The sequence below is a fragment of the Lissotriton vulgaris genome, chromosome 10 (genome assembly GCF_964263255.1).
Source record: "Lissotriton vulgaris chromosome 10, aLisVul1.2, whole genome shotgun sequence".
Taxonomy (NCBI): Eukaryota; Metazoa; Chordata; class Amphibia; order Caudata; family Salamandridae; genus Lissotriton; species Lissotriton vulgaris.
The window spans coordinates 656130355-656148302 of record NC_141698.1 but is presented as its reverse complement, the minus strand read 5'-3'; the positions used below and the strand labels follow the sequence as shown (position 1 = coordinate 656148302).

The window sequence follows — 17948 nt, the reverse complement described above, 5'->3', positions numbered from 1 at the left end:
TGTACGAATTCCGCTGAGGAACCCTTCCTGGCCTTTCCTTGTGAGGTGCCCACTCCTGGGCACCCTCAAGGTGAAGCCAGGCATCCTAGCGTTGTTGGGGCCGTTGTGGGGATTAAGCAAGCTATTGCCCAGAGTTGCAGAGTGAGGGACTCCTGATTAGAATAGGAACCGAGGCGAGAATTATCAGGTCCGAGGAAATTGAGCCCATGATGAAGTCATAAGGTAGACCCATTCGCTGCATCACCTCCACCAGGAACGGCCACTCCAAAGAGTCAAACGCCTTCTCTGCGTCAAGTAATACCGCCGCCGCCGGCACCTTAGGCTGTATACTGTGCATCACAGTGAACAGTGTTCGGAGTTTCAAGGACTTGGATCGTTTGGGGACAAAGCCAGTCTGCATTGGGGAAATGATATACTCCATCAGCTGTGAAAGCTTGTTGGCGAGTACTTTCACCAAGATTTTGTAGTCCAAGTTCAATAAGGACAGCGGCCGGTAAGAGCCGCATTGTCTGTGGTCTTTGCCTGGCTTTGGAAGGAGGATAATCACAGCTTCACACATTGTGGGGGGAGAATTTGCTTTTTCAGTGCCTCCGCATACACCTCAATTAACTGGGGGGGCCAAAATGTCCTTGAACTTTTAATGGAAGTCCCCGGTAAAACAAACGAATCCCGGGGCAGTAGATCCCTGCAGGGTGTCTATAGCTAGAATGACATCAGTAATGGATATTGGTTCTACCATGAAGTCTAACATGTATTTATCCAATAATACCAATGTGATTTCATCTAGATATGCAGTCTGGGCTGTACCGTCAAAAGTTATTCTAAATGTGTAAAGTGTAGTATAAAAATCTAAGAATTCATCCTGGATAGCCACCATGGAAGTGAGAGTGGTGCCGGCTGCGGAGTGCAATTCGGTGATATAATTTTTACTGTAAGGTGGTCTCAGCATTTGCGCCAGGACTCTGCCAGGTTGTCCTCCCCGTATCTTCTAGCTGTGCGGTATTTACCCATGTACACAACCTCGCGATCTGCTGCGTCCCTGTATTCAGTCAGTAGGGCAAGTCTTGCAGCCTGAGCCGTTTGGTCAGGGAGGGTTGCCAATTGGGTGTCTATCGCAGCTATTTCATGCTCAATGTGGGTCATTGTCTAAGTTCTTTAAGCACCCCGCCTGTTTGGAGATGCACACTTCCCTGATGACAACCTTAAATCCCTCCCACAGGACAGCCACTGTGTCCACCAAGCCAGTATTAAGTTTAAAATGGTCCTCTATCGCTTCTCGGACCTCAGCCCTAAAAAGGTCATCTTGGGGGCGCTCCCAGGGAAACGCCACTGCCTCTCGTACCCTTCCGGTTGTGGGAGCATTAAATATAAAACTATCGGTGAGTGGTCAGAGTATGTGCAAGGGAGCGTAGTATGGCAGTCAAGCCAGTTTGCAACAACAGGAGAAATCAGCCAATAGTCTATCCTGGACCAGGTTCTGTGTGGGCCAGAGTGATGGGTGTATTTGGTGAGGGTGGGGTTGTGCCTTCATCAAATGACAATTAAAGTGTGGTGCTCACAGAGGTCCCTCAGGGCACGCCGCGCTCGTGGCTTGGTGTCTGGTGCCTTAGAAGTGCTGCCCAGGCTGGGGTGTATTAGTAAATTGAGGTCTCCTACAGGAGGAGTGCGTGGGGGTCGTGTTTTGTGATCCGCGCATTTAGGTCACGGAAAAACTCTAGGGCATCGATATTGGGAGCATAAACATTTGCTAAGGTGACTGTGGCCTTAGAGGTTACCCGTGACTATCACATATCCACCCTCAGTGGCCAGGGTCGCATCTGTGAGTGTGAAAGGGACTCTCCTGTGGACTAATATAGCGTAGTTGCTGTAATTGACAAAGAATCTGTGTGTGCCCCAGGTAGTGCCAAAACGGGCCAAATCTGTAATGGGGAGGTGCGTCTCTTGTAAGTATGCTATGTCGACCTTATGACAAATAAGATAATGGATCACCTGCCTTCTTTTACGGGTATTATTGCGCTCTCTAACATTCCAGGACATGAAGGTGACGGCCGAGGGCCCCTGTATGTTACCTAACCGTGACATCTGACCAGCGTGTAAACCCTTGCCTGTCAGGACTTGTATGCAAGCTAAGCAATGCTACAATAAAGTGTAAACAACAACTCAAACAATACGTAAGTCTGATCCCTGCCCCCCTTTCCCCACCCAGCCGCCTTCCAACCCGAACGTGGCCATCCCCCTCAAAAGTCTCCAGCCCGTGGGTCATAGGGACCATAAGGCTAACAATCGAGGCCCAAGAAGTGGACCCCAAGAATGCAGTGAACCAAACTCGGAGAATACACCCATGGGGTGGCAGCCCGCAATCAGACCAGCCAAGTGATATATCAGATAATTACATTAATAAATACGAAGTCCCCAGAGCAAAGTAGCCATACAAACAAATATGATCAAACCATCATCCAGTTCTGGAGTTTGAGAAAAGTTCTGCGCTAGTATCTGATCCGCTGTGGTGCGGGGAGGCGAGCTCGCCCTCCACCGAGTTCTGCGTGCTCCGCATCTTATACGTGCGACAAAATTCCTGGGCTTCCATAAGAGTGTTGAATATTCTGGACCTTCCACCGAAGTCAACTTTGTCTCGCTGGATATAACATACCGTATTTAAGTCCAAGGTTGTGGAGTGTGGCCTTCACCCCCTGAAATTTCAGTCTTGCCTCCTGGACTATCGGAGTAAAGTCTGGAAAGAAGGACAGTTACGTTCCCTGCCACTCAATTACTCCTCGTTCTCTCGCCAGTCTCAAATGCTGTGTCGCGGTCTCGGAAATTCAAGAGTCTCGCAATGATGAGTCTCCGGGGGTGGCCAGGATTCGGTCTGAGGGCCAAACGACCGGTGTGCTCTTTCAACAACAAAGCCCGGATTGAAGGCTTCGCTGCCAAACAGTCCTGTAATTAGCTTCTCTACGAAGAGGTCCATCCGGCCTGTGGACATTGTCTCCGGGACATCCATTATACAAACATGATTGCGTCACCCACGTGCCTCCAAGGCCTCGTTCTTAATGGCGACATCTTTTAGCAGGCGTTCTGTCCATTCCAGTCTCTTCAAAGGTTGGGCAGTCCCATCTTCCAGGTCCGACACACATGCTTCCACCACATCCAGCCGACGGTCATGGGCCTGGACTTTGGCGCCCAAGGACGCGATAGTTTGATCCAGAGAGTCCAAGCGGGAGTCCAGCCCCTTGAAACCTGCCCTCATTTCAAGTAGTAGTGACGCCACCGAGGCCTCGGGAGGCTCCGGAGCCTGCGCATCGGCGCCCTCTCCATCATCTCAGAGTGGAGTGTCGCTGTTCCCTCAGTTGTCTTCCTGAAAGGTAGGCTGCTCTGCTTAGGATCTTTGCGACCCATATCGTCAAGGTGGCGACGTTTGGCAAGTGGGCCCAGATAATCCTGTGAGTTCTGGGTGCTGCGTGGGCCAATGAAACTGGCTATGCGCGCCACAAGCAACTTGGGTACACTGGGGCTGAAGGCAATAGCTGTGTGCAGACAGATATAGGTAATGGCCCCCGGCAGCAGAGGAGCTCAGGAGGCCTGCAGGAGCAATCTCCTTGGCATCTGGTCAGGTGGGTCGCACTCAAATTCCTGCCAGGGCCAGACTGCCGATCCGCGTTGTGCAGCAGGCGGCGCCGGCGACGTGCAGGCAACGTGGTGAGTCTTATGGCCCCATGCCGTGTGTTTCAGGCTTTGCACACCTCGCAGCGATATTGTGGCACTTTAGGAGGGGGGTGTGTGGCGATGGCGCAGTAAGGGGCAGCAGGCGGAAGCACCAACCCTCCCCGCCGGGCCCGCACGCCACCACAGGCCAGCGCCCCAGCCCCTAATGACATTGGCGCATGGGCCCTAGCCCCACAGCGCCGGGTGTTATCTCGCTGTACCTACGGGGGCAGGGCAGCTGGCCCAAGCGCAGACCACGGGCGCACACAAATGGGGGGAGGGGGAACCACAGTGTGCCGCCTGACTCACCCAGGGCCTCTCCGATGCAGCTCTCGACCTTGGAGGGCCCTTGCGGGCTGCTGTGTGGGCCCGCCCAGTGCTCGATGCAGCAGCGCCGGCAGGCCCGGTCCTCTCGTCACTCGGTGTTACTCCGGGTCAAGTTGGAGCTGGAGCGTTGTGATCGGCTCTGGAGAGTCAGCGCCGCCTCTGCTGTCCGCACCGTTGGTAGTGGTGCGGGCTGCCTCGCAGCTTATGGGGAAAATGGCCGCTGGGCCAGGCTGATGTTCAGAGCTTCTCTAGCTGGCGTCCATCTTCGCCGCCGGCTTGGCCACCGCTTCAAAAGTGCCATCTTGCCGGCCACCAGCTTGCTATTACGCGCACAAGCGCGTGCGACGTGCACAGCACCACTCGCGTCACCACTTGCGGGTGTTTTTTTTATTTCAAATATCCCTCAGTAGTCCCGTCCCTTGCATATTTCACAACAAACCCTTGCATTAGGACCCTCAATTGCCAAACGGACCAACACAGTGCAGTACCTTCCTATGGCGACCTTTGAAGACAACAGAAAAGGCTCCATGACCAAAGAGATCCTTTCTGCTGTACTCAAAGGCTCCGACCACCTCTATGATCAGAGTACACAGACTGGTGAGACCCAGACGACAAGTCAGTGACAAGCCGGTGTTGGCTCTCTTAAAGGTTCCTCTGGCACATTTTCTCTCCTCTGCAGCCACGGCAACCCAGCACAGCGCTCAGATGAGGCTGCAGACCCAGCGGCTCTGACCATGGTGAAGGCAGGTAGAGCGCAAGAGAAGATAATAGGTGCTTTCCTTCAATTCCGAATTTTGGAATCCAAAAGCGTTCCTTGTTATGGGGAAGCCGCGTATATTCAGCATGGTGGTGCTTAAAAAGCCATCCTGCAGTTATAAATCATGCTGAGCTAGTAAAAAGTATGTGGGTCGCTCCATTGTATCCAGGCATGGATAAGCAGCACTGCAAGGCATACTGGCATACACAGTCACAGGCTGATAGTGATATGGAACAACAAGGTCTCTTCCTTCCTCACCACTTAATGGGACCATCTGCCTGCTTTTTAGACGACCTGTCCGAAAATTCGGCCTGACGACTTTGGCCCGTTATTCATTTTTTAAAGCATATCATTTGTCCACAATGCTAACACTTTCACAACGCACAACAACCAATGTCACAGCTAAATGTGTTCAACGGAGTCGTCTGAGTGAGGGCGGTACTGCTTATTTGTGTAAGGCAATCTAGGATTGGAGCATCGGGTCACCTCAGCCAACCCCAATGCACTGCACAGAATTTATAAAAGTTGATTGGCTTTGGAGTCAACACATTCTTCTATCCAAACAGTCCACAGGCAGCCGATAGGTGCAGCCCAGTTTGGAGCCGGGTGGGCAGGGCTAGAGGTGTGCCTGGTCGGTCAGTCATGGCGCGGAAAGTGATATCCTTTGTCCAACCAGCCAGACCAGGTTAGGTGAATCTTGCTTCCTAATGTCTGAACTGGAAGGGAAAGAGTAAAGACTAAGGATAAGGGACGAGAACAGGCGGTTGAGTGCCACTAGAACTATCTCCTCTGGAGCGTCCTTACAGCTTCACAGTCGGTTGATGGCTGGCAGCCGGGCACTCGCATTGGCTGCTACCCAAGTTCCTGGAGTTCAAGCCAGGCCAGTGACTGCCTTGCAGGGTCCGGCAAGATGTGGGGGTGGCAGTTTAGTAAAGCGCATGGAATTGCTAGTGTTTACTGACACTAGATATTCCTTTTATTACGTAGAACTGGTTCGAGTAGCACCCTGCTGCCACACTGACTACTGCCTGGCATGCCACTTTTAAGGCGGGAGGGATAAAACATAACCTGCAACGGTGGGAATGAGGAGGTAGGAAGTGTAGTGTGTTGGAACATAGAAATGTGCGGTAAATCAGGGACCCTAAAATAAATTATCACACTTGTAGGTGTGTGATGGTTAGTAGTTTTGTTGTTACTGTCATTGGCAGCATGGTTTGTTGTTACTGTCATTGGCAGCATGGCACGGGCAATGTGTGGTGCAAGCTGCAGTGGACTCTTGACGAGCGCCCTTCCGCTTATGTTTTTTATTTAATTTTATTTTTTTACTAATTATGCACTATGATATATGGGAGACTCCGGGCCCCTCGTCACTTTCTGCAAGGGCCCCCATGCTATCGCGTGACACCGATGACCCAGATGTGAAGTAACTCTAGCCATTCAGTCTGCTGTCCCCTTTCGACCCGGAATGTGTGCTGGTGATGGCCGCATGTCAGGCTTTTTAAAGGAGTCATACTTTGACACACTCTCTTTCCACCAATCCAGCATCTGAAAACCACAAATACGTTTAGGGAAATTAAAGATGAGGGGAACATTTAAAAGGGCTGCATTGCTGGTAGAGATTACCTGAAAGGATTTTAGAGTCTGTCATTATTGAGAAATCAATTAGCTTTTTTACAAGTAAACTTAAAGACTACAATATAGGGCAAAAATAGACCAGTTTCTGTGTCTTTTTTTAGTTCAGACTGCATGAGCCACTGTGTAGTAATTGTATAGCTCTTCAATCCCTGGCAGCACAGCACCACACCCAGGATAATGTGCTGCATGGCTAAACACTTATATGGTCCCAAAAGCACGACATATTGGCTATGCCAATGCTTGTTTGTTTTGCCAGTAAGATTGGTGCCGCTTTACGAATCTTCACAAAATATTCACAAAACTTCCTCCTTTTGGTTCAGCCGCTGTGTTGGAAGTTTCGGGATGATCCGTCAAGCGGGGGGCCAAGAAACAAGGGGGGGTCTCAAAACGTGTTTTCCCCATGTTATGTCTATGGGGATTTTTCTCTATTTGAACAAGACTACAGCCCAAACTGCTGAATGGAATTACACTAAATTTGGCATGTCAGCAATATCTGTGAATGTAACGGTTTGCTGGTCACTTGCTTTTCTTTGGAGAAATGCATGCTCACAGTTTAACTCCAGAAGTCATTTAGAGATGTTTTTGAACTCGTGTAACTTCGATCCAGTACCTGATGGAACTTTGTAACCATGTTCTGAAACAATGCTTTTTCCTCCTGTAAGGTGCTCTGATACTTCCTGGTTCTAGCCAGCGATATATAAAACTTTTCAAATAAATATAAGTAGCACAGGTACATCCGCACCTTCTCGTATTGTACAGTCACTTTGTAAGATCTACCGTTGGCTTTAGCTGTTACAGTTGCGCTCTTCCAAAGGAAGAAACAATTTGAATAGTAAAAAAAACAAAAAACATTTACTTCGCATAACTACCAACCCCCCACCCACTTGACTGGCTCACCTATTGATCATGTGATTTGGCCCAGGGTAATCTCCATTATGTGCAGAAATAATGTATGGAGAAAGTATAATGTTTTAGCAATAACTTTCAAAATGAGTAGACTAGTACTCAGAAAAAACATGTGTGGGATATCTATACTACGTTTCGGCAGAGGGGGTGATGTATTTTTTGTATCGGGGGACATAAAGGGGTCAACGGCCTTGAGGGATTCTAACATCTGATCCCATTCCAGGGATATGGGTGTTTTGGCAGCACTCTCTGCTCTACCCCAGCGGACCACTTCTTTATGCCAAGCGTCTAGCGTAGAAGCAGGGCTGATTTCCATCTCATTTTGATGGCGCGTTTCGCTATGAGGATGGCCATACCTGCAAAGCGGCGTTGTACTTTCTGTGTTTTCGGGGAGCGGCGTAGACCAAGCAAGCAGCTCTCTCCTGTGTTCCATCCAGAGGTACCCATAGTGTCTCTCACTACCTGTCCAACCACATGCCCAAACCTGCCGAATCGTGGCATCTAGGGCAAGACTTGTGCCTCAGGGTATATACAGTTAATGCGATGTGGGGTAAGGTATTCCCTGTGTAGGATCATATGTTGTATAAGTTTGAATTTGGCATTGCAAGACACTTTTTTGGGGAACTCCAGGAGAGAAGATCATTCCTTGTCAGTTAGGTCTCTACCAATATCTCTGGCCCATTTCTTCATAGAACCTTGAGGGATGTCCCTGCATGTGCCTTCACTCTGTATAGCCATCTGATGAGGTGTCGCACCTCCCCTATTAGATATACTGCTAATATTAATTCATGTGTAGGAGGTTCGCTCCCATCCGGGGACCAGTACTTTTTAATGTATCGAGTGATGGTAGCTTGTAGTATGAATAGGGAGCGAGAAACTCCTTGACTATTAGCAAAGTTTTCATGGTCCGCTAGCATTCCGTCAATGAACAACGCTCCCACTGTGGATACCCCTTCTTTTGTCCAGTGGGAGATACTACGTCTGTTGACTATTCCTGTTGCAGTGGGTATTCCGAGTATGGGAATATTGGTTGCGTATGGAAGGTTCCGTCTGGTGTATTTTTAGGTTTGTTTCCAATATAGAAGTGCTACTCGAAGCAGCGGGGGATGTTGGGGGGGTCTTAGTCCCAGGTTGCTGTAGGGTGCTTAAAGTGCCCCGTCCCAGAGTTTGTAATGTGTAATCTATTTCATGCATAAGTGGAGAAAATCATACGCTACGGAGGATTAAAATTGGGTATAGAACGGCTCTAAAAGAATACCGTAAACTTCTCATTATTAAGAGAAGAGATTTCCTTGCCGACCAGATTGCCAGTGCTAGGAATTTCTCTAGGGAAGTTTTGAAGGTGAGGAAATCTTTCACCAACCCCTCGGCTCATCAGCACCCTGTGGTTCCTTCTGTGGAGATGTGCAACAATCTCTCGAATTTCTTTGAGCAGAAAATTTCACAGATCTATGCCTCGTTCCCTGTAGATCATCACCCTAGTGGGGTGGAATCAATCTGTGACCATAGCCAGAACGAGCCAGTATTTTCTGAGCTCGCTACGATTCCTGTTGGGGCCTCCCTGGTTGAATTGCTGAAATAAAAATCTGGGTCACCTAGTTAGCCCTGGCCAGCCAGACTTTACAGCGTGCAGGCAAAATGCCATCTGGAACTCCTCACTCAGGCTAGGAGTTTTTCCATCTGCCTGGAAACATGCATTTCTCCTCCCCATATTGAAGGAACCAATTGCTGACCCAGAACTCTCTTGCAATTTCAGGGCCCATTTCTCTTCTCTCGGCCTCTGTGAAAATCTTAGAGAAATTAGCGCATCAGCAGTTGGTGGTCTTTGTTGAAACTAATGGCTTTCTGCATGATTCTCAGTCTGGCTTTCGTCCCCATTACAGTACGGAATCTGCCTTGATTGAGATGGCTGATGCCTTTCGCTGGGAGTGCAGCGACCGTGTTGGTACTTCTTTTTATTTGTATTAAATCTTTTTATTAAACTGTGTGAAAATACAGTGAGTTGAACACGAGGCATTATAGCATTGGCCTGGGACAGTAATACGTCATGAATAAGCAAAACAATACAGGTTGAGCACATTTATCATATGGCATTAGGTTGACTCAAGTTCGATGCCCACTCTCGCCCTCTGTAATTCCTCCACAGGGGAGAGACACAGACCACCTCTCGATAAATTTAATTTGGCCCATTTGTGATCCCATTTTTTGGGACAGCCCCTACTTTTAAATACCGCTTTTTCTGCAATCATTGCACTGTCCAGGTCATTTGCCCACCTCCGATAAGTTGACAGCTCCCCAGTTCCCCAAGTCTGAGCAATGTTGCTCTTAGCAAGAGTGAATCTCAGTGAGGCCCACAAGCGTTCGGTTTGAGTTAGGTCAGTGACCTCCCATATATTTAATAAGCTGAGTCTTGGAGAGCTGGTGATATCTTTCCCACCCACCTCCGTAAGTTTGGAGATAATTCAAGATCGTATGGAAGAATGTACCTTCTCCGGTGCACCTTCTAAGACACGGTGTCCCATTCCATTTTGCTTGATTGTCTTAAGCAAATTGGCATCCTTGGGACTGCGCTGGACTGGATCACGTCATACCTTCATGGCCGAGACCAACATGTCTTTCTCCACCCTTTCTCCTCCGAGGCCAAGCCTCTAAGATGGAGGGTGCCAAAGGGCTCGGCCCTGAGTCCACTTCTGTTTAATATCTATCTTGCACCGTTGGCGGAACTCATCACTAGCACCGGAATCAAGGTGATATCCTACGTGGATGACACCCAACTGATGTTTTCCTTTAGTGAAGCGCCTGTATCCATTTTTGACTCTTTTAGAGAGTGCCTTAAAATATTTACGTCTGGATGAGCAGCAATTTTTTAAAGCTCAATGCCGTCAAGACGGAGGTTCTGTTTTTTAACCAAACAGTCTCTCCCCCAATGGCCTTGTTGTGGCCGGTAGAACTGGGAACGGCTCCCATCCCTAAGGACTCGGTCAAGAATCTTGGTGTCCGTTGGGACAATGACCTATCCCTTTCCGCACATATCCAGCACGATTCTGTGGTCTGCTTTGTTAAGATGAAAAGTATTAGAAAATGTATCAACTTCTTGCCAGAGACAGCTCGTTAAACTGTGGTGCATGCGTTAGTCACCTCCCATCTCGACTACGCCAATGCACTCTATTTGACTCTGCCCAGCGGCTTGATCCGTAAGCTGTAGATGGTGCAAAATGCGGCAGCTAGGCTGGTCCACGAGGTTCACCCTATCTCCCCCACCTCAGATAAATTAATTGGCTCTATGTGGCCAAAAGAGTTAAATTTAAAGCCCTCACATTTGATTTCCGGGCCTACCAGGGAAGAGGCCCTAAGTATCTGCGGATGAGACTTCGCGCCTACCTGCAGAATAGATCACTGAGGTCCAATTCTGAATGCTACCTTTTGATCCCCCGCTTTGTTAAGGTGAGAATTGGGGGCAGAAATTTCGAGGTGGGAACCTCTAAATGCTGGAATGACCTACCCCTCCAACTTTGTGTGATTCACTCTGAACAGGAGTTCAGAAAGACCTTGAAGACCTGGCTGTTCAGCCGTAGAGACTGGTTCTCTGCTAGCATGGCTACAATGTCAGTTTAGCGCCGGTACACCTCAGTTGAAGTAGCTTCGCGCTTCATAAACGTCTTTTATTATTACTATAATTATTATTATTATTCATATAGGTTTCGGCCTGCTAGCCAATATGATAGCCATTGTAATTAGCAAGCTAAGCAGTATGCGCGGAAGGCTGGTACTACCAGTCCTCCCTCGTCTGGCCGCAGGTGCATTTTGGTCAGGCTCACTCTTCTGCGTCCCTTCCCCCATATAAGGTCTGATAGAAGGGTGTCTAAAGTCCAGAAAATAGCGCCGGGGACCAGGACCGGAAGATTTGTGAAGAAATATAACTGTCGTGGGAGAACCACCATCTTGTAGATGGCTATTCTGCCCATCAGGGGTAGGGATGTCCAAAAGGAGACCCGGGCACGTAGCACTCTGATCGCTTTCAGAAGATTACCTTCTATAAGAACTTTGGTGGGGGAGGGGGAGGGTGTCCTATAGATTTGTATGCCGAGGTATTTAAACTTTTGTGGGGCGGTTGCTAGGGTGAACTTCCTGAATTTGACGGTCTCTATATCCTCCCTGCAGCGTGCAAAGAAAGCATGTGATTTCTTTCATTGATAGCCAACCCTGAAATGCATTCGAATTGCTGAAATATACTCAGTATAGGTTGTAAGTACGCTGCCAGGTCATGGATATATATATAATAAGATTGTCAGCATATGCTGACACTACATGTGGCGTATCTTCTATTCTGATCCCTTTGTTCTCCGCCTCCTTCCGGAGCTTGATGGTAAGGGGCTCTAGAGCTAGTACAAACAGCAGTGGCAACAGTAGACAGCCCTATTGCGTACCTCTTACCAATGGGTAGGAATGGGAAATGTGAGACCCTGTACGTACCCGGGCTGTTGGAGCCGTATATAATAACTTAACACAACCCATGTATCCCGGGGGGATGCCAAATTTATTCATGGCCCCTGCCATGTATTCCCAATTTAAAGTATCGAAGGCTTGCGGCAGTTCGAGAGATGCATTCAGCGTTGTGAGAGACCTCCAGGGAGGCTTCCTTGACCTAGTGCAGGTGTCTGATGTTCAGGGACGTACTATGACCAGGGACAAGGTCGCACTGGTCAATGTGAAATAATTTTGGGAGGTAAGGGAGAAGACGACAGGCAAGGATTTTACTTAGGATTTTGTATACTGTGGGTAAGAGGGAGGGCTGTTTGGTTTTTATGCATCTCGTGCCGGGCCCCCACCGTGGCACCGATAGCAGTAACTCTGATAACTGTCTTGAATGCATCCCACTCTATAAGGTTGGATGAGGCAGAGTTGGCATTCTCAGTGAAGTAGTTTGTGATGGCTGACCCTAGTGTGTCACGGAAGACTGCGTGTTCCAGCATCTGCAACCACAGCCTCCATGTGGGGATGGGGATAGGAATTCTTCCCCAAGCTAGGGTGATCTCGAACGGATTGTGATGAGACAGGGTTTTCCCCAAATATGTAGCATGTGAGACTTGGGGTGTAATGAATAGAGAGCAAAATATTCTATCAAGTCTGATATGTAACTGGTGTGGCGGGGAGTAAAATGAGTATTCACGGTGGTTAGGATTTTTTAACCTCCATACATCTTTTACTGTCCAGCTTTCCGCCCAGGTCTGTAAGGATTCCGCTTGTTGGATTGAGGCGGCCCCTCGGAGAGGAGTGTGAGAGCGATCTAAATGGACATCCAGTATGGAATTATAGCCCCCGCCCAGTACCCATGGGAAGTTCACCCAGTCTGCCAACACCGCATTTAGATTCATGAGGAATTTTGTTTTGTTCATAATTTGGAGCATATATGCTGCCAGTTACTATATGTATACCGTCCAACAAGGAACAAGCATGTATCTGCCATGAGTGTCTGTGCGCTGTTTGATGGACACAAACAGGACTGGGAATGCAGAGTATGATGTAGTAGATATTTGACCTCATATGTGAAGTAACACTCCCAGACCTGAAGTCCTGATGAAGGCATATTCTTTATGTCGAAACGCGTCGACCGGATGCCATCTAACCTCTTTTTAATTCTTTTGTGAATACACATGTATTATTATATTGTCATTTTATTAAGTCTGATCAATGCACTGATTTTTATTATTCCTTTTTAACCAAATTAAAAATGTATATTTTCTAAACTGAACTAGTTTGTTTGTTTAATCTATTGTGTAATTGCTTTAAGTATATGCCTGGGAGTGTTACTTCACATATATTGTTTACCCTGTCCCAGGATATTGATCCGTATCAGGGGGTCCTTGTTGTTAACACAGTAGATATTTGACCTCTCCATTTCTTGCGGAGTTTAACTACCTCGGAGTCAGTGAGATGGGATTCCTGGACCAAGGCGATCTGCACCATTTGTCTATTCAATTGCGCATGAATCCTGTGGCCTTTATACACAGATCCCATCCCCCTGACATTCCAAGTAATTACAGTATATTTACCTAGTGCGGCCATGTATTGCTTTATTTTATGGTACGTCAACCCCGGGGTCGTATAGAAAGAGGTGAGCCAGATACCCAACAAAAAACAACAACTGTAACTCCCACTACTCGGACTAGCGCATAAACTATGCTGGTCCAAACGTTATATAAAACAATCTGAACTTCCATTTGGTTTTTAAATGGATTTGCTGCAGGGGGGGTGGTACCTATGTGTTGCATAATACATTATCTAGGGCGGAGCTACACGCATAACAGGACCATTAATTTGAATAATGTTGAAAGGGAACTGGGGGGGGAGAGGGGGTAGATACATAAGTAATGTCTTTCTCCCCTATGTTGTATCCACATGACGGTAGTCTCGGAGAGTCCTCCAGCCTCGGAATGCAATTAGCAAAATAAATCTTGCACTGTTTGTGGAGAGATCATTACTTTCAGAATCAGAGTGCATAATGTTCTCATCCAACTGTTTTGGAGATGAAGGAGGGTTAGAGTCTCGAATGGCAGCTTCCGCTGCCAATGCTGAATCCTGCCCCTGTAGAGCCTGCTCCAGTGAGGGGCTTTTGGCAGTAGGTCTATGAGTCGATCTCAGCGAGGTCTTTGTCCTGTTGTTTTTTTCGGTTCTCGGGACTTGTCTGGTCCAGTCTCTCCAGCGATTTGGAGAGGAGGGTGATTTCCAGCCAGTCACTTACCACCTCTGGGCTATCAAAAAAGTGTGACTTTTGTTCATAGATCATTTTCAGATGGGCCGGAAACAGTAAAGCATATTTAAGATCCAGGCTTGGAGCTTCTTTTTAAGAGGCCGAAAGGAAGTTCTTAGTTTTTGGACCAGGACTGTGTAATCTGGGTAGAGAGAGATCCGATGGTTTCATACTGTATAGGTGCTTTCTCTCTTGCTTTTTGAAGTAGGATATCGCTTTCCCTATAGTTCATGATATGGGCTACCATTGGACGGAGGTGGCGCACCTGGTGTAGGGTTACCAGTAGGTATCCTGTGCACTCTCTACATAAAGAAGCCCAGCAATCCCTCCAGGGCTATCTTATTCCGGAGCCATTGTTCCACAAAAAGGGCGGCGTTTGGGCCTAACACGCTCTGGTAGGCCTATTATGCAGACTTTGTTTCGTCTTACCCTAATCTCAGCATCTTCTGCCTATCGAGGAGACTTGCCAGTTGCTGCTGCATTTGTGATATGCAATCTGAGTGTTCCTTGTGTTGAGGCAATAAGTCTGACAGTCTGTTTGTTGCTTTTTACTGTGTTGGTGAGCTTTTCATGATCAGCCTTAAGGAGAATGAGGCCTGTAGTAAGGGATCCGATTTAGTGCTCTGTAGACTTCTGTGGGTCTCGAATTTCCTGTAGGATTAGATCCAGTTTGTTTGGAATAGGGTCCATATTAGTTGGCGGGATACAGCTTAATGAGAGCGCTTGGGAGTCTGCCAGCAAATCTCCTGCCTCTGAGAACCTGGGGATGGTATTTCTAGTGGCTTGCCTTTCGTGCACCCAATGGTGAAGTATTCGGCGAGAACCAACCAGCTCACTAGTGTCCCCTAGGTGATATGCGGGCCGGCGCTGAAGTATTGCTCAGTGTTTAGTGTGTAGGCCGCCCCGGAGACTGAGAGAGGGGGTGGAAGGAGGGAAAAGGCCCTCGAGGACTCCCACTGACGTGAGGGGGTAAATGAACAGAGAATTACAGTGAATTGCATTTTCTCACCAAGGGATCAGCTAAAATGTTTACACTTTATTGCGCCATTACTCTTTATTTAGAGTTTACAAGCCTTTTATATGGATATATATATTTTTTGGGGGGGACATAATATAGTCTCACATGCTTTGCTACCTCAGTTTTAATGTTTGGAGTTCTTGCCTATTTGTTGGCATTAGAATTGCTTGCTTAATCGCTGTTCCACATTTTTATGTGTTACTTTTATATATTTTTTCAGATATGTTTTCTTCTCTTTGCTGTCCTGTACATTGTGTCATACTTCATTATCACAAGATACAGAAGGAAAGCAGGCAAGTAAAGTTTCAATTGTAATTAGTTGTAATCACAGCTTGTTTTTGTTGTGTTCCAAACTAGTTCCATGAGCAAAATGCCTGCTATGTGTGCATTTGTAGCTGTTGTGTGAGGCTTAATGTTTTCTTCATGTGTGGCTCTGTAATGCGAAAATAATCTGCACTGTTCCATTTGTCATACACTAGTATTCTGAAACATAGTTGATAGTAAAAATTGCTGTGTCTGCCACACCCACGCCTTCCTTGTTATGGACCTAATGACTGACATGCAGTTTGCCCTAATTGCTTCTTTGTTTTGTTTGATGAACAAGTATTGGCAAAGTCTGTAGGTATGGCCTTTGCAAGCCTGCAATAATTTATTTTTTTAACAATACTTTTATTGAGTTTCATACCAATGTTGTACAATAAAGCAGTTACAGTAGACCCTTCCGCCATCTAGTGGATCCCACAACTCTGAAGCCACCACCTCAATGTTGCGATGTTCTACTGCTACTGTACATCTACTGAAGCTCCCAACCCCTTACATCTCTACTGTGGTGCCTTCAGAACCCCCATTGTGTCCCCTTATGCCTCCTCTCCAATCTACCCAAACATTTTTACCATTTACTTTGTATGGTGTCCAAAGGAGGCAGACTGTGCGATAGTGGGGAGGCGTATATTTCTGATATGGCTTGTTTGTGTAGGGGGGGGGTCCCTAGTACTCTCCAATTTTGGGGCATTTCCTACATGATATCCCAGAAAGAGGCCCGTAGTCCTGCCAGGGTATGTTTTAATTGTGGTAGCGGAGATATTGTTCCCCGCCGCCATTACAAATTCTGCCTTGACTTCGGGGAATGGAATCCTCTCCCCCTCCTTCCAGATCTTCCACTTTCGATATGTCCAGCACATCCCACTTCCTATGACCCTCCACACACTTCAAACGTGCTAGCAGTGCGGACTCCCAAACCGGGGTCTCCTGGATACTCGACCTTTCCAGCCCAGTTCTCTCCTCCCTTCCTGCCATATACTAACCACATGGGCGGTTGGGCTTGACAGTAAGTTCCACCTGCCTTCCCTGTAGAGCCCTTGTGTCTGCATATGTTGCTGGTTCTTGTTGAGTTGTAAATACCCAATCGTTAATTACTTACGTTGGGCCGCCCACTAATACAAAGTCAGATATGGGCGGGCCACCCCACAGTTCTCTGGCTTCCGTGTCAATGCAGATAAGGCAATCCATGGTGGGCCTCCTTCCCAAATCAGCTGTCTGATCATCGTCTCAACGTCCCTAAAAAAATTGTCCGAGACTCTAAATGGTATGTTCTGCAAAAATTATCCGGACTCTAAATGGTATGTTCTGCAGTATATACAGAAACTTAGGGAGATATATAATTTTGTAAAGTCCTCCCGACCTAATTTGAATACAAGCGGGACATCTCTTTATATTCATGCAGGAAATGCTCTAGGATTTCCTGGATAAAGGTGTCCTGCCTCGTGGTGACAGATGCCCAGGTACCTAACCCCTGTTCGTTCCCATCTCAAGGGACAGCCTCCCTCACATGATGGGGTCCACTTAGTCAATAGGAAAGCTATAGATGTGTTCTAGTTAATACATATCCTGGTGTATACTCTGAACACCTCAATGATGTAAAGAATACAAGGGATCAAGCATTCAGTGTCAGCCTCATAGAGTAGAATATCATCCGTATAGAGCGAAATCACATCTTCCCATTCAGGGTCCACTTTTAAGCACCTGTTTTGGGAGTCACCCCGGATCCAGGTCACCAGTGGCTCAGTCATGAACAAGAGCAGTGATCCTGGGCACCCACTGTCTGGTGCCCTTGCCCAGCCTAAATTCCCTTGTCCTTGCCCTGTTCATGCGGACTCAGGTTAGCGGTTCCTGATATAACCGCCCAACCCATTTGAAAAACATTGGTCCAAAGACCATCTTCCATAGAACTTCCATCCAGTACGGGCATTCCACTAAATCAAATGCCTTTTTGGCATCTAGTGATAGCAGCATTGCAAGTATCAATCCGATCTCTTCGGGCCAGTCAACCAAACCAGTATTGGAGGGTATGATTGGTCGCTCTGTATGGCATAAAGCCCGAATGATCAGGGGCTAATATTGTTGATTATTACCTCCATGTGCCTGGATGCCAGCACCTTGGCCAGGATTTTTGGTTTCTGTGTTCAGTAGGGAAATCGGCCTAAAGAGGCACAGTCTTCCCTTTTCTTTTCCTCCTTGTGAATGAGGACAATGTCGCCCTGCCTTAAATCCAGTAGTGGGATTCCTTCCCTCAATGCTTCCTCAAATATTGCTTTCATGGGGGCCACTACATATGATTTTACACCCATGAAGAAATCTGGAGATCTATCTTCCAGCTCTTAAGTTGGGTCACTGCCTTGGAGATTTCTTCCTCAGTCATCTCCATCTCTAGGGCCGTACTTGCCTCCTCTTATAACTGGAAGGTCCCTAACTAACTTCTCCATGTTGGGAAGGTTCTCTTCCAGTTTCGAGTTGTACACCCCACTCAGGTGATCCACAGAGGCTTGCGTTATTTCACCCGGAATCTCTACCTC

At 47.5% G+C, this 17948-nt stretch overlaps 1 protein-coding gene across 1 annotated transcript in view; it reads left to right on the top strand.

The window, feature by feature from the left end:
- Positions 1 to 17948, top strand: part of LMBR1 (limb development membrane protein 1) — an 802485-nt gene that overhangs the window by 107554 nt on the left and 676983 nt on the right. Inside the window, exon 2 of the mRNA XM_086941490.1 lies at positions 15317 to 15389. Within this exon, the coding sequence (XP_086797616.1) occupies positions 15317 to 15389 (73 nt within the window). The remainder of the gene's footprint in view (positions 1 to 15316; positions 15390 to 17948) is intronic.